The 16,897-nt window shown below is 27.5% G+C and overlaps 1 protein-coding gene and 1 pseudogene across 1 annotated transcript; both read left to right on the forward strand.

Moving 5' to 3' along the window:
- The first annotated feature begins 210 nt into the window (after positions 1-210).
- LOC109812013 (berberine bridge enzyme-like 17 pseudogene) lies at positions 211-2,321 on the forward strand (annotated as a pseudogene).
- Positions 2,322-14,459: 12,138 nt separating this feature from the next.
- LOC109812037 (berberine bridge enzyme-like 17) lies at positions 14,460-16,188 on the forward strand. Its single transcript, XM_020375897.3, has one exon. It carries the CDS (start codon positions 14,537-14,539, stop codon positions 16,118-16,120), a length of 1,584 nt encoding a protein of 527 aa, XP_020231486.2. The 5' UTR covers positions 14,460-14,536; the 3' UTR covers positions 16,121-16,188.
- The last annotated feature ends 709 nt before the right edge of the window (positions 16,189-16,897 follow it).

Here is a 16,897-nt window from a genome sequence, read left to right on the forward strand (position 1 = left end):
ATTTCTTTTTCTTTTTTTATTTGAGTCGTTAAAGAATTTGTTATGCAAATAGTAATATCCCTTCTTTTTATAAAAAAAAAAAGAGCTTCAATAATTACATGATTTCAGCATTAATTTATATATATATATATATATATATATATATATATATATATATATATATATATTCAACACATTCTTACTCACAACTGACACTGATCAATGCGCATATATATTCAACACATTCTTACTCACAACTGACACTGTTCATGCGCATTATGACGCCATTTCGGTTTTTTCTCTCAACTCTAACCTTTCTGCTTTCTCTTTTCGTTGCATCTTCGGATTTATCACCCCTTCAAAACTTTCTCTACTGTCTCTCAAACCATCCAAGCCCTGCAAACATATCCAACGTCATTTACACCCCAAACCACCCTTCATTCTTATCCATCTTGCACATGCACACACACAATCACAGATTTTCCGCATCAACAACACCGAAACCTTTGGCTATTGTGACTGCTATGCATGAGTCTCACGTGCAGGGAAGTGTAACATGTGCCAAGAGCAATGGCCTTCAGATTAGGATCAGAAGTGGTGGCCATGATTCTGAAGGCCTTTCATATGTATCAGACGTGCCCTTTGTTATTCTTGACATGTTTCATTTTGGATCGGTTGATATGGACATTGCAAAAGGGGTAGCGTGGGTTCAAGCTGGTGCAACACTTGGTCAGGTTTACTATCATATTGCAGAGAAAAGTAGGGTGCATGGTTTCCCTGCTGGGGTGTGCCCTACTGTGGGTGCTGGTGGACACTTTTCTGGGGGTGGCTATGGGAATATGATGAGAAAATATGGTCTTTCTGTTGATAATATCATTGATGCAACGTTGGTTGATGTCAATGGTAATATACATGATAGAAAGTCAATGGGGGAGGATCTATTTTGGGCTATAAGAGGAGGTGGTGCTGCTAGTTTTGGTGTCATTCTCTCATGGAAAATCAATTTGGTTGTTGTAACTCCAAAAGTGACTGTCTTCAAAGTGATAAGAACCTTGGAGGATGGTGCAGTGGATCTTGTTTACAAATGGCAACTAATTGCAACAAAATTGAGTGACGATCTTTTCATAAGAGTCATGCATGATGTGGTTGATGGTACTACTCAAAAGGGAGATAAGACCATACGGGTAACTTTTATTGGCCTATTCTTGGGTCAAAGTGATAAAATGTTGAGTTTAGTGAATGAGAGTTTCCCTGAATTGGGTTTGAAGGAAAGTGACTGCATTGAAATGCCATGGGTCAATTCCACACTTTATTGGGCCAATTACCCAACTGGGACCCCCACTGAGGTTTTGCTTGATGTGCCTACAAAGCCCCTTACACACAGTTACAAAACCATGTCGGATTATGTGAAGAGGCCCATTTCAAAAACTGCTCTTGAATCGATGTGGGAGCTTATGATGAAAAGTGTGAATGTGAAGATGGAATGGAACCCTTATGGTGGGAAGATGCAAGAGATTTCACCATCAGAAACTCCATTCCCTCACAGAGCTGGGAACTTGTTCTTGATTGAGTACTTGACATCTTGGAGGCAAGATGGGGTTGAAGCAGCTAGTTATTACTTGAACGTTTCAAGGTCATTCTATGAATTTATGACCCCATATGTTTCACACTCACCAAGGGAAGCATTTCTCAATTATAGGAACCTTGATTTAGGTGCCAATCATCCAAGTAATGCAACAAACATATACATTGCTCGAAGTTATGGGAACAAGTACTTCCGAGGGAATTTTGAAAGATTAGTGAGAGTGAAATCCAGGGTTGATCCCGATAATTTCTTCAGATTTGAGCAGAGTATACCACCTCTTTCCCGTTAGTTGGAAAATCAATGTTCCGTAATTTATTTCTGAAGTTGTTGATTATATAAAAAAAAAAAATAGAGTAAAACAGTTTAATAAATTGATAATTATAGCTGCTTTGTAACTTATACAACAAGTTTAAATAATAGTAATGTCTAATGTGATAAGTAAGTGAGAGTTAGTCTAGAATCTCTACATTAATTAATTCACAAATAAACTCCTCCCCTCTCACATCAAAATGGTCGTTATTGATCATTTTCTTTGATGAGAAAAAGTCTAGCTTTCTATCTCATAAACAATTTTACCTAGTTTTTTCTTTCTAAAAAAATCTTTTTCAGTATGGTAAATAGAGTTGTCAAGCGAAGAAAAAATGAATGAATCAATCCAAATTATTATAAGTTTGTGTAGAGTTAAATCAAATAAATTTGGTCTATTTTAGTTATAAGAGAGATTTGGTTCATGAACAAGATTAATTCACGAATTAGTCTATATAGTATACTTTTATTTTTATTTTATTTTTTATATTTTTAAATATTAATTTATATATTTATATCATTGATTAAATTTTATATATATTAGTTGTTTTCCTCTAGAGAAAAAAATATTAGTTGTGAATTGTGATAATTAGTGTTAATTTAATATTATTTATTAATATTTTATGTAACAATTTTGATATTATTTTATATTATAAGTTGATTAAGTGAATTGAGAATGATGTCTATTTTTTTTGACATTTTTTTGTTTCTATTATTAACATAGTTGTAATTCTAAAATATAAATTTATAATATATATTTTTATAAATTTAATATAGTTTTTTTATTTTTTTATTTTTTAATTTAAGTAAGCCAACTTATATAATCTATCAATCCATGTTAAACTAGGTTGAGTTAACATTTTTTTAAGTTTACCAAAATGAGTCAAACTAAAATGACCTACCTATTATTCAATATATGATGAGTTCAACCTACGATGAGTTAGATCAGGTTGAATTGAATTTCTTATTTTAACTGCTATAATAATAAACTTCATTTTTTTCGTCTAGGAAATAGATAAACTCAAAACGAATACGTATCTACATCGTTATAAATTCGCCAAAAGTCCAAAAGGAAGTCAAATAGGAGAAACGACAATAAAGAATGAGAAAGTGTATCCTTAATAATTAAATAAAAACGAATTAATATCTAAATTAATAATTTTAAAATAGAAATTGATATAATATTAATAAATTGATAAATATTTATAATAAATGTATTATTTAATGTTATTGAACATTCAATTTTAATTTTAATATTTTAATAATGATAATTATAAAATAAAACATATTTATTAAATTTAATGAATATAATATATTTTTTAATTGTGATTCTTTAAATCAGTTAATATATATTAAAAAAATATTAAGTAAAATGTAATATAATTATAATGTAAAGTTTCTGCGTGGTATAGCAATTATATTAGTAACTGAAGGGTTAAGTTAGTGGTGGAAATTAGAGCAATATAAGTAGGATTCTATGTTTGAACACTATCAGCATCTATATGTAAAAAAAAAAATGATAATAGTAATTAAATTTTTAGCAAATAAAATTGTCAATATTTTTCATGTTAATATATAGCATATCCACTTTTACATATATTATCAATCCTTATATATTAAACATAAATAGTTATATAAATCTGAGAGTGTTTTATATATTATTTTTTTATTAAGATATTTTTAAGAATTCTTATAACTTTTTAACTAATTTATTTTTTTTATTTATCATACTTGTTTATAAATTTAATTTTAATATTTTAAAATAAATTATCAACAATTAAAAATAACTTTGTGCTACAATATAAAATATTTATCTTAAATCTAAAATATAATTTATATGATTAAATATTTATTTATAAAAAATTTAAATATAATTTATTAATGTAAATATAATATTTATTTATATATAATTTATTATAAATTTTAATTATGCATAATAAATATTTATTCTGTGAAGTTCATATGCTAAAATAATAGTATATATTAAATATAAATTTCTATCTTATACGAAAATATTTTTATTTAGGAATTTCTCTTTATTGAAAAAAATTTTTAGAAGTTTTTTTTAACATTTTATCTAATTTAATTTTTATTTATTATATTTATTTATAAGTTATATTTTAATATTTAAAATAACAATAATTAAAAAATGTGTCACAATGTAAATTTTTTATTAAAAATATAAAATATATTTTGTATGTTTAAAATGTCTATATATACAAATTTAAATGCTCGAATATAGTATTTATTTATTTACATAATATATTATAATTTCTAAGTTATGTATAACAAACATCTATCACGTGCATTGACCTACAAAAACACTAGTTTTAAACAGATGGAGACAAACAAAATAATCATGTTAATTAAAATTAAATAATTTTGGTTGCAGTAATAAATATTATTAATTAAATTTTATAATTAATTCCATTTTGGAAAATAATACTTCTTTCATTTTAAAAATAATTGACATAAGAATATATATATATATATATATATATATATATATATATATATATATATATATATATATATATGAGGAGGGTTTAAACGACACTGGTGTAACTTTTACTAAGTATTACACCGCTCAATAACTTTATATTAAATGTGAATTTTAAAAATTCAACCGTTAGATGGAAAGTTCATATCTCTTAGATCATATATGTCAAATTTTGTTAAAATTGAACAACAACTTGAAGGTAATCAAAGTGTTCATATTTTAGTATATTTTAAAATGTATATATTACGTCAATTTTGTTTTATGAGAATGAAGTATCAAATCATCTTAGATTAATATAAAATTTGATATATATGATCTAAGAGATATGAACTTTCAATCTAATGGTTGGATTTAAAAAATTCACATTTAATATAAAGTTATTGAGCAGTGTAACACTTAGTTAAAATTACACCGGTGTCGTTTGAACCCTCCTCTATATATATATATATTATTTTTTTTATAATTACTCACTCCTTTAATAGAAATATTCAAATTATATTATCCTTTACTTATTTAAAAGAAAACACCATTAATTAAAAGAATAATTTTTTTTATTAATTTTAGTAAATTAATTAATTATTTGAATCTTATAATAAAGATGATAGAGAGTATTCTCTTTAATCTATTTCAAAACAAAAAATACTAATTATTATTTTGCTCTATTTAAATAACCTGACATTTATTATAAGATTGAAGAAGTATGGAACAAACTTAATAAATAAAACACTTTTGTTATAAAAAAAAAAAAAAGAGATTGAATTTTAAATGAAAAAATAAAAAGAAAGTAATTCAAAATATTTATTGAGGGTGTAACCTATCTCTTTCTTCTTTAAATGAAAAAAACAAAAACTTTTAAACTACTTTATTAACCATAATAATGACACTAACAAAATTAATATTAGTAACGTGTTTATAAACAAAAATGTTAACAATAATAGTAAATTTTTTTAAAATAATTATTATAAAAACTAACAAAATTATGACACTCTTCATCTCGTACTGAATATAGTTCTATAATTTAAAAATTTAGAAAGTGATATGAAATAAATGATGTTTTTAATTTTTTAATGTAATATGAAAACTCAAATGTGTTCTTGGTCTTTTAAGTTTAGTAGTTGTGTGATTTTAATCTTTTAAATTTTAATTAAGCAACCTTATTCTCAAAAGTATCATAATTATTTGATTTACTCTCTTAAGTATTACAATTATACAAATTTTTTAATATTTAAATTATATATAATAGTAATTTTAGTAATAATAATTGTATAATTGTAATACGAATTAAAATGGTTTAATTGAAAGACCAAATTTACATAATTGCAATATTTAAGAGACTAAAATTACTTATTTAAAATCTTAGGAACCAAAATTGCACAATTATAATACAAGAGGGATCAAAAACATAATTAAGCCTAATATTAAATTTTGTTTCTTTAATTTATATATATATTTTTTATAAATTATTCACTACAAAAAAAATTCAAATTACCGACTGGTAATTTCTGACAGATACAAATTAATCCGTCGAGAAATTTATATTTTTGACGGAAAAAAAATCGTAGAAAAAGTTATATTATTGATAGATAATTTTTTACGGATACAAATCTGTCAAAAAATTTATACTTCTGATGGATATATATATTCGTTGGTTTCTGACAGATAAAAATCTGTCGAAAATTTTTTATTTTCCACGGATAATTTATGATGGATACAAATATGTTGAAAAATTTATATCTTCAACGAATATATCCGTCGTTAATTTCCGAAGAATTTATCCGTCGATAATTTCTGATAAATTTATATTTGTAAAAAATGTAAGAATTTTTTACGAAAATTAAAAAATATATATTAAAAAAGGTCAATAAAATTTTAAATATCTCTCTCTCTCTCTCTCTCTCTCTCTCTCTATATATATATATATATATATATATATATATATATATAAGGAGGGTTATAATAATACCGGTGTAACTTTCACAAAGTATTACACCACTCAATAACTTGATATTAAATGTGAATTTTGTAAATCCAACCGTTAGATTGAAAATTCTTTACTCTTAGATCTTATATACAAAATTTTATATTAATCTAAGATAATTTGATACCTCATTCTTATAAAATAAAATTAATGTAATATATACATTTCAAAATACACTAAAATATGAACATTTTGATTACCTTCACGTTGTTGTTCAATTTTAACAAAATTTGATATAAACATATAAAATGATATGAACTTTAATCTAACGGTTGGATTTACAAAATTCACATTTAATATAAATTTATTGACACTAGTAGAAAATAAGCATATTACGTCACCTCTTTTACGTCGGAAATACGAAAATCCGACGTAAAAAAATTGCGGTGACATTTTTGTAATTTTTGCGAACTTTTTTACGTCGGACCTGGTAGGGTCTGACGTAAAAAGTCAAATCTACGTCGGAGGTATGTTATGTCCGACGTAGATTTGACATTTTACGTCGGACCCTACCAGGTCCGACATAAAAAATCCGCATCTCCCCTTTAAAACAAGCTTTACACTAGCGATTTCAAAAATTCCTTCTCCCGCGCGTTGTGTAAATCTCTCCGCCTCCTACTCCTTCGGTCCTTCCTTCCTTATAATTTTTCTATCATTTCAGTCTACGTTCATACGACAAAAACAAGCAGTTTCCGTTCATACGACAAAAACAGGCTTTGAGTATAAATAATCCGCATCTCCCCTTTTTTCTTGCTAATAGTGTTATAGTAAATGTGTATTTTGTACTTATTATGTGTGTTCCTTTTTATATTTTGAGTAGGAACAACCAGTGGCTGAAGCCAAGCCTGAGGAGAACAGAGAAAAGAAGCCAGAGGAAAAACCAGAAGAAAAGCGAATTCTGGGAAGCAGAACGGGCCGTTCTGCTTGGAGAACGACCCGTTCTCCGTGCTGAACGGGGCGTTCTACTGCATTCATTTTTTTTTTTAACTCTCCTCTCCCTCTCCCTCTCTCTCTTTGTCTCTCTCTCTCCCTCTCTCTCTCTCTATATATATATATATACATAGAGAGAGAGAGAGGAGGAATCAAATGACTCACAAAATAACTCTTGGTAAAGTTATTCCACTCAATAACTCATGGTGTATGTTGAATTTCATCGATCCAATTGTTAAATTAAAAGTTATTAAATTTTACTAATAATTAATATAGAAAAAATTAATTAGCTTTGGAATAAATTATTTTCTAACAATATAGTTAAAAAATTAATTATTTTAAATTATTTAAGTAGAATCTTATTAACAATTTATTATATGATCTTGATATTTTTGTATAACTAATATCTTGTTTTAAATTTGATATGAAAATATTATGATATAATTAGATAAAATTTTAAGTTAGTATTTTATTAATGGTTGATAATTAGAAAATAAAACAAGAATAAATACATTTTTTAAATTTTATATCTTAGATTTAAGATAAATAAATATATTAAGTTAATTAATAATTTATTTAAACTGTTAATTTATAAGTATGTAATAAATAAATATTTATAATTTATAAATTATATTATCATTATAAATTATAAAAATAATATTTTTAAATATATAAATTATTATTTAAACTTTTAAATTTAAAATAAATAATTTTAATTATAATTTTAAATAAAAATAAGTAGATTGTTAATTATAAAAGTAAGTATATATATATATATATATAAAAATTAAGATTAATTAAATATAATATAATTATTATTATTCATAATATAATTATTTTATATTATTATATTTGTATAACAGTCCGCACACACCAGAATGAGAAGGATCCAAAGATAGTACAAATATGAGATTGTATAGTTGATGATGACTTAAATGAATTAATTTATATTACTTGTATTGAGAACATGCATATACTTTTCGGTAGCTTATTTCATCAGAACTTCACAGTTAAACGTGCTTGACTTAGAGTAATATAGGGATGAGTGACCTTTTGGAAAGTTTCTCAGAAATTGTGCAAGTAAGGGTAAAACACGCTAAAAAGTGAAGTGTCGTGAAATAGAATACTTGAGAGCCCAAATATGAGGGGTGTTACATTAATAAATTTATTAAAATTAAACAAATTTTTTTTGATGGATTATTCACATAAAGATTTTTAAACAATTTTTTATGAATATTCCTTTTTACTGATGGATTATGTTCGTAAAAAAATTGCATTTTTCTTGTAGTAATTTAACTGCTACAATTAAAAGTAATGTCTCTATTGAAAAGTGATGTATTTATTCCTTAATATATGTGTAAAAATCTTAAAATGTAAAACTACTCTACAATGTGGATACACAAAATGTTGACTTATTAAAACAATATTAAAATATGATAGTAATAATTAAGGTTTTCTTGACTTTTGTAATAAAGACTTATTTTTTAATATAAAACCATCACATGATATTCAATCAAGATAATTAACCCCAAGCGTGTAGTTCAGCGGTAGGGGTTGATCCACGCTTAAGCAAGGTCAGGGGTTCGAATCCTGCCTTGTGTATGCAGCCGCGTTAAATCTTGGGGTCAGCTATCCCACCCTTTGAGGTGCCTCCAACGTAGCGAGGAGATTAGTCACTGCTGTCAGCGGTGGATACTCCAGGGACGAACCAAAAAAAAAAAATCAAGATAATTAAGGTTTTCTTAAAATCACATTAAAATATGATAGTATTCAATTAAGGCAATCAATTTTTTTTAGGAGTATGTTAAAATATAGTGATATTTAATTAAGACCTTTTTCATTCAAAAAAAAATTGTTGGTCTTAAAAAAATGTAAAAATTTCAATGAATTATTCTGAACAATAGATTTTGTGAGACTTTTTTTTTACTAGAATTCACGTATAGTTCACTCAACCAATAACTTTACTAGGATCTTTAAAATTTCGCATGACTTATTTTTTTGTTTTATTTCTCTTCTCTTTTTTCTCTCTTGCCTTTCTTGTTTCTCTTTCTCTCTTCTCTATCTCATCTCATCTTTTTCTCTTTTTATTCACCTCTCTCATTTATCTTTTTTTTTCTTCCTTTTCTCTATTTCTTCTCCTATCTTTTTTATATATCAATATTTTTATATATTTTTATTTATTAATATTAATGTGAGATCTTGACTTAAGGGAGGGGGGGGGAGAGGAACTTCAAGAACCAAACACTTCTCTTTCTTTTCTCAGATTCTTAAGGGAAGATCTTTGAGACTTGGAGCTGATGAGAATCCCATGTGTAGCTGTGGGACTTGAGTTGTTGGAGCTTAGAGTCCACTTCCTTCTCCTTCTCTTCTTCCACCTCGGAGTAGCCCAAAGTTCTCTATTCTCTTCTTCTTCTTCCTCGAAGAGCTTGGAATCAAGGTAAGAGAAGATAGAAATCTTGGATTTTTGGTTAACATGTGGGGTTGTTGAATGAATTAAGACTTAAAATTGGTAGGATTTATGAAAATTTGTAGCTTGGGGAAAGGAATTCGAACTGATTGCATGTTGAATACTAATTAAAGGTTTGGTTTTCTTGATGGAAGGTTAAATGTTGATGATCTCATTTGAAGTTTTGATGCATGCATGTTGAATTTCTTGTGATTTTTAGGTTTCATGAAGGAATTTAGTACAAATTATGAGTGTAGATCATGTTTAGGGAGAAAATTGGTGAAATATAGTTGAGGAACGAAGGGGGGAAGCTGTGAAAGTGTAGAAAATTCTACACTAAACGCTACAAATGTGAGAGAAAACAAGGTGGCAAAGATCCAGCACTGCAACATTAAGTTGAGTGTTGTAGCCTTGGGAGAAAACTGATATGGCAAAAATCTAGCACTATAACCTCGAGTAGAAACAAAGCTGGTAGAAATCCAACATTGGAACACTGAATTGAGTGCTACAACACGAGGGTAGATGATCAAATTTTATCTTGAGGTCTTCATGAAAGTTGTAGCCTTGAATGTTAGCTTTCCAATAACATTTAAATCATCTAGAAATAAGGTCTAGAACTCTAGTTATGACCTTTTTAATAAGCGAAGGTCAAACTGTCAACATTTAGACAAATTGTTGCAATTTTAACAATTTTTAACATGGTAAATAAGGGAATTAGAACCTGGGTTCTTCATGACAGTTGTAGAAAATCTTCTTGCTTTCATATGAGATGAGAATGAGCATGATAGGAGTAGTAGAACTTCCTATGTGTCATTTTATGTGAAAGTTGTTGGTGTAGGATAAGTTATATGTTGATCCATGTTGTATGATGGGTGAATTTGGTGAACATGAATAGAGTACTTGTGTCTATTACATGTTTTATGATGTAGGATGGTGATAGTAAGAATTGGTATGCTATCTTTGTGTACTTGAAATGATAATGAGCATTGGTATGTTATCTTTGTGTACTTGAAATGATGATGAGCATTAGTATGCTATTTATGATTGACATGCTATGTTTGAATGAATTGTGGAGCATTAATATACTATTATTGTATGAATTATTAAGCATTGGTATTCTATTCTTGGTTGAGGTGTTAAGCATTGGTATGTTGTACATGATTGATGTTATTGATCTCTATATGATTTGACTAAATGTGATGTATATAGTAGATACATGATGAGGTGTAAATACCGAGCATGCGGTGTGACATTAAAACATGATGGCTAACTTCGGATTTGAGGAGAGAAAACTATTTTGGAAACTAAAGATCCCACATAGGGTATCTTGGAGTGGAGCTCGGGTAAGTTGTTATTTGGAAAACCCTCCATGAGGGTGTGTATCTTGGAGTAGGTTTTGAGGTGCGTTGAATCTCCTCCAAGTCCTTAGTTAGTGACTGAGTAAGGTAAGAAGGCGAGGGTTACAACCTTTAACTAAGTACTTGGAAATGTTGTGTGGTTTCTTGAGGATAGTTAGTGGGGGAATTCCATATGTGACTTGGTAATGCATGTCAAGGTTATGATAAACCTATACCTAGTTGTACTACTCTTGTCGGTTGAACCAAACTTTCCTAGTGTAAGTGATGAGACCCGAGAAGCCAGAGGAGGGGTTGGTATCCTATTTTACTGTGATCAAGCTGACGCTTCAGGCATAAAAACGATTTGGTTGGTTTTGGTAAGGTGAAAATCACTTAGACTTCTCATGTTGTTAGGAGACCTCCGTAGGTGAATGTATGACGACACATTAGTTGATATGTTTGCATATGATGTATGTTGAGGTGTATTCATATGCATTGTTGATGTTTTTTGGGACATGATTGGATAAGGTACATGATTACTTTGGGTGTGTTAGCTTTCATGTATGATATAAGGCGTGATGTTGTATATTATAGACTTGCTTTATATATCTACATGTTTTTGAACACTAGCTTATCCTTTCTGTTTTCAAGGTGGTTTGGACTGCAATGATCATACGTTGTATGATAGCAAATCAAGGCTAGGCTTAGAGAAATTGTTGCAGATAGAGTGCTTTGTATAGGTGTGCTTGACTGGTACTAGAACATAGGATTATTTGGGATGATTGTATACTTCCTATTTATATGATTTTGATTATTTTACTTATATACTCATATTATATATATGTATGTTATGTCTCTTCCCTTAATCTTGTACGTTCTAGTAATTTAGTTTTCGCTATTAGTAGTGATTTCACACAGTATGACAACCACGACGAGTTGTTACAATTAATGTATAGTTTATCAATATTTTTTAATTATTAAATATTAAATATTATTTTTGAATAAATAACTATTATCTATTATTAAAATTCTAAATTATTAAAATTTAACACCTATTTATTTTTAATAAAATTTAATATTGAAATATCAAATTTTTATACAAATATTAAAAATATTTTGATAATTCTACTAGTTAATGAATATTATAAATTTGAACATTTAGTTTAAATTTAATAACATGAATGAAAAAATATAAATGCACAGAAAATTATATGTAGAGAAATATTACTTAGGAAGACATGAAATTAAAATTAATTATTTATTAAAATATTACAAAAAATATTTATTTTATTTTTCTTTATTCAAACTTTATCATATATATATATATATGTTAATTTTTATTAATTATATCTTTTTTTAGAAAAATTCATATTATCTTTTGAAATCTTCCAAAATCTTGATTATAAAATTTTTTTAAAAAAATCTTAAAATTTATTACATTTCTATAATATTTTTTAAAAAAATCTTAAAAATTATTAAATTTTTATAAATGTTTTAAAATTCATAAAACCTTTTTTTACTAATTAAAATAATCTCTTAATGTAATGTTGTGTGCTAATTTATCGTAATTAACTCGACTATTAACTATTATATATATATATATATCAAATCTTATAACACATAATTTTTTTAATTCATTTAAGATCAAACATTTTTTTAAATAAAAATAATATTATTAAAATAATTTTTCACCACTATCAATATGTATACTTTCATAAATAAATTTTGTATATAAACTCTCTCAAACATCTCCAAATATGTGATTATTTTATCGAAATAAGTTGTTAAAATTTCTATACTATGACAATTTAAAATAGAAATTAATAATCTTTAATAAAATTAATATTCATAATGAAATTTTTCATATTTTTTAATGTAGATTTGTGTCAAAAATTTGATAATAATTTATAATTTTATTAAATTTTTTTTTAATAAGATTGGTGATTGATTATTGTGTCTTAGTCATTACCCTAACTTTAATTTTTTGTTACCGTTGAAAATAAAAGCTCTTATAATTTTTTGGTATTTTATATGAAAAACACTTGATAAATAAAACACTTGACATTTGCTGCAAACAATAAAACTTTTTCATTTAATGCAATATCTCTCTTCATTAATTTGACGGTGTAATCTACCCCTTTCTTCTTTAACCACGATTTGCAAGAGTTTTAGTTGTCGTACAAAATAATATTAATTGAGTTTAGAGTTTAGGGTTTAATATTCTCTTCTTTCTACAATAACTTTAGTTATAATATTTAAAAAAATGTCTTTAACTATATTTTTACTTTTAATATAATATTAATTATTATTTTTTAAGTTGATTCTTTATAAATTATTTAACTATTACAATTAAAGATACTATGAAGCGAACTATTTAATTCAAAATTATATTTAATATATGTATTTTGTTATCCTTAATCTGTGAAAAAAAAATTTAAATTACAATTATTGTTGAACATCTCTAAACTATATACAAACAAAAAAAAAATTGAATTCAAATATAAACAAATTTAGAATACTATCAATCATAAATATAGTTAAAGATATTTTAAGAAATATAATACATATTATATGTAAGATTTTAAAAATTAAATATATTCAGTTAAATTTTTAATATATATGAAAATGTTATATATATATATATATATATATATATATATATGAGGAGGGTTATATAATTACATCGGTGTAATTTTTACTAAGTATTACACCATTCAATAATTTTATATTAAACTCTTAGATCATATATACAAAATTTTATATTAATCCAAGATAATTTGATACTTCATTCTTATAAAACAAAATTGACGTAATATATTCATTTCAAAATATATCAAAATATGAACACTTTGATTGTCTTTAAGTTATTGTTCAATTTTAACAAAATTTGATATATACATATAAAATGATATGAACTTTTAATCTAACGGTTGAATTTACAAAATTTATATTTAATATAAAGTTATTGAGCGGTATAATATTTAATAAAAGATATTATTATAATCATGGTTGGATTTACAAAATTTATATTTAATATAAAGTTATTGAGCGGTGTAATATTTAGTAAAAGTTACATTATTATAATCATTCTCTTTATATATATTAGAGGGATCGAGGCACCTCGTACCTCTAATAATTACACACAAACAAATATTAAAAATTGTATATAATTATTTAGAAAAAATATAAGAATATTTTTTTTAATATTTTAAGAAGTATAATGGTCGACTCAAAAATAGAGACTAAAGGAATTGTTAGATTCTCTTTATACATGTTGAGAGGGAGTAATAATTTAGAATTGAATTACTATATATGAAACTGCCTTGACAACGTGAGGGCACAAAAGGTTGACTCCGTAGTTTCTTTTCGTTTTCCAAAAATAAATTTTGGAGATCCTCCATTAATAATTTATGAGGAGACATGAGTATATATTGAATGCAATGCATATGGGTGGTGTCTCATTCTAATTCTAACCATGGGGTTCTTCACTTTCTTTCTGACAACCCTAATGCTCATGGTGTCTGTTTCCCAGGCAAATCCTCAATATGAATACCCAGAAATTAAAAACTTCCTCTCATGCATTTCTCAATCTCCAAACGCTGGCGTCTCCGGAGTCACATACACCCAACAAAACGCCTCATTCACCTCCATCTTGAACCTGCACGTTCATAACAAACGCTTCAAAACGCAAGCCACAGCGAAACCCCTCGCCATCATAACCGCCAAATCCGTGATTCAAGTCCAGGTAACGGTTACATGCGCCAAATCGAACGGCATTCAGATCAGAATCCGAAGCGGTGGCCACGACTACGAGGGTCTCTCGTATGTCTCCGACGTCAAATATGTGGTACTCGACATGTTTCCTCTTCAATCGATTGACGTGGACTTGAAAAGTGGCACTGCGTGGGTCCAAGCTGGAGCCACGATTGGTCAACTTTATTACCAAATAGCAAACAAAAGCAATGTTCATGCTTTCCCTGCTGGGGTGTGTTTCACTTTGGGTACTGGTGGCCACTTCTCGGGTGGTGGGTATGGGAATTTGATGAGAAAATATGGTCTTTCTGTGGATAACATCATTGATGCAACGTTGGTTGATGTCAATGGTTATGTTCTTAACAGAAAGACAATGGGGGAGGATCTATTTTGGGCCATACGAGGTGGTGGTGGGGCCAGTTTTGGTGTCATTGTTGCATGGAAGATCAAATTGGTCCCTGTGCCTCCTCAGGTGACGGTCTTCCGAGTCAAAAAATCTGTGGCGGAAGGTGCAACCGATGTTGTATACAAATGGCAACATGTTGCAACCAAGCTAGACAAAGATCTTTTCATTAGGGTCGAACCCGATGTGGTGAATGGAACAGTGGTGGTCTCATTCATCGGGCAATTCTTGGGCAAAATTAATAGGCTTCTTCCTTTGGTGAATGAGAGTTTCCCTGAATTGGGTTTGAAGCAAAGTGATTGCACAGAAATGCCATGGGTTAATACCACTCTCTTTTGGTTTGATCTCCCAATTGGTACTCCCATTGAGGCTTTGTTACCAACCGATCAGGAGCCACCTTCGATCTACACTAAGGGCAAATCAGACTATGTGAAAACCCCCATCCCAAAGGAGGCTTTGAATTCCATTTGGTCTATGATGGTTAAAGTTAATAACATGTGGATGCAATGGAACCCTTATGGAGGGGCCATGGATGAGATTTCATCCAATGCAACCCCATTTCCTCACAGAGCAGGGAACCTGTTCCTGGTTCAGTACTTTACGTTTTGGCCTCAAGATGGTGATGAGGCCGCTAATCTTAATCTGAACAAGTCGAGGTCGTTTTATCAGTTTATGACCCCTTATGTTTCAAGCTCTCCAAGGGAAGTGTTTCTTAATTATAGGGATATTGATGTTGGTGCCAAACATCCTAGTAGTTCCAAAGACTTGGACGTCGCTCGGACTACTTATGGAACCAAGTTCTTTAAGGAGAATTTTGACAGATTAGTGGCTGTGAAAACCAAGGTTGATCCTGGCAATTTCTTTACTTATGAACAGAGTATACCACCTAAATCATATAACTAGTTTTGAAGTTTGATCTGCCTTGTTAATTACAACAATTAATAATATTCTCTATTTCCTTTTTTTTTTTAGTTTTGCTTCTATTTATTTATTATTTCTAAATTTCAGTATTTGTTACTTCCTTTTTTCAATTATACTCTTAATTTTCATTTATATATTGATAGTTAATATATATATATATATTATTTATTTATTTATTAGGTAAAACTAAGATAATATAATAAAAAAATATTCTTTAAAAATTAAGAAATTTATTATGATTTTGAATGAGTGTAAAAATTTTAAAATTCAGTATTATACCAGTTTAATACTTAGTAAAAGTTACACCGGTGTAATCAAAGTGTTCATATTTTAGTATATTTTGAAATGAATATATTACGTCAATTTTGTCTTATAAGAATGAAGTATCAAATGATCTTGGATTAATATAAAATATTGTATATATAAAGTTATAATTATACCCGTGTAACTTTTACTAAGTATTACACCAGTGTAATTATTACTAAGTATTACACCATTCAATAACTTTATATTAATCGTAAATTTTGTAAATCCAACTGTTAGATTGAAAGTTTTTTACTCTTAGTAAATATGAGAGGGGTTATAATTACATTGATGTAACTTTTATTAAGTATTACACTGCTCAATATAAAATTGAACAACAACTTGATGGTAATCAAAGTGTTCATATTTTAGTATATTTTGAAATAAATATATTACGTCAATTTTATCTTATAAGAATGAAGTATTAAATCATCTTGGATTAATATAAAATTTTGT

This window comes from Cajanus cajan, chromosome 2, assembly GCF_000230855.2.
Source record: "Cajanus cajan strain Asha chromosome 2, NIPB_CcT2T_4, whole genome shotgun sequence".
In the NCBI taxonomy this organism is placed as follows: domain Eukaryota; kingdom Viridiplantae; phylum Streptophyta; class Magnoliopsida; order Fabales; family Fabaceae; genus Cajanus; species Cajanus cajan.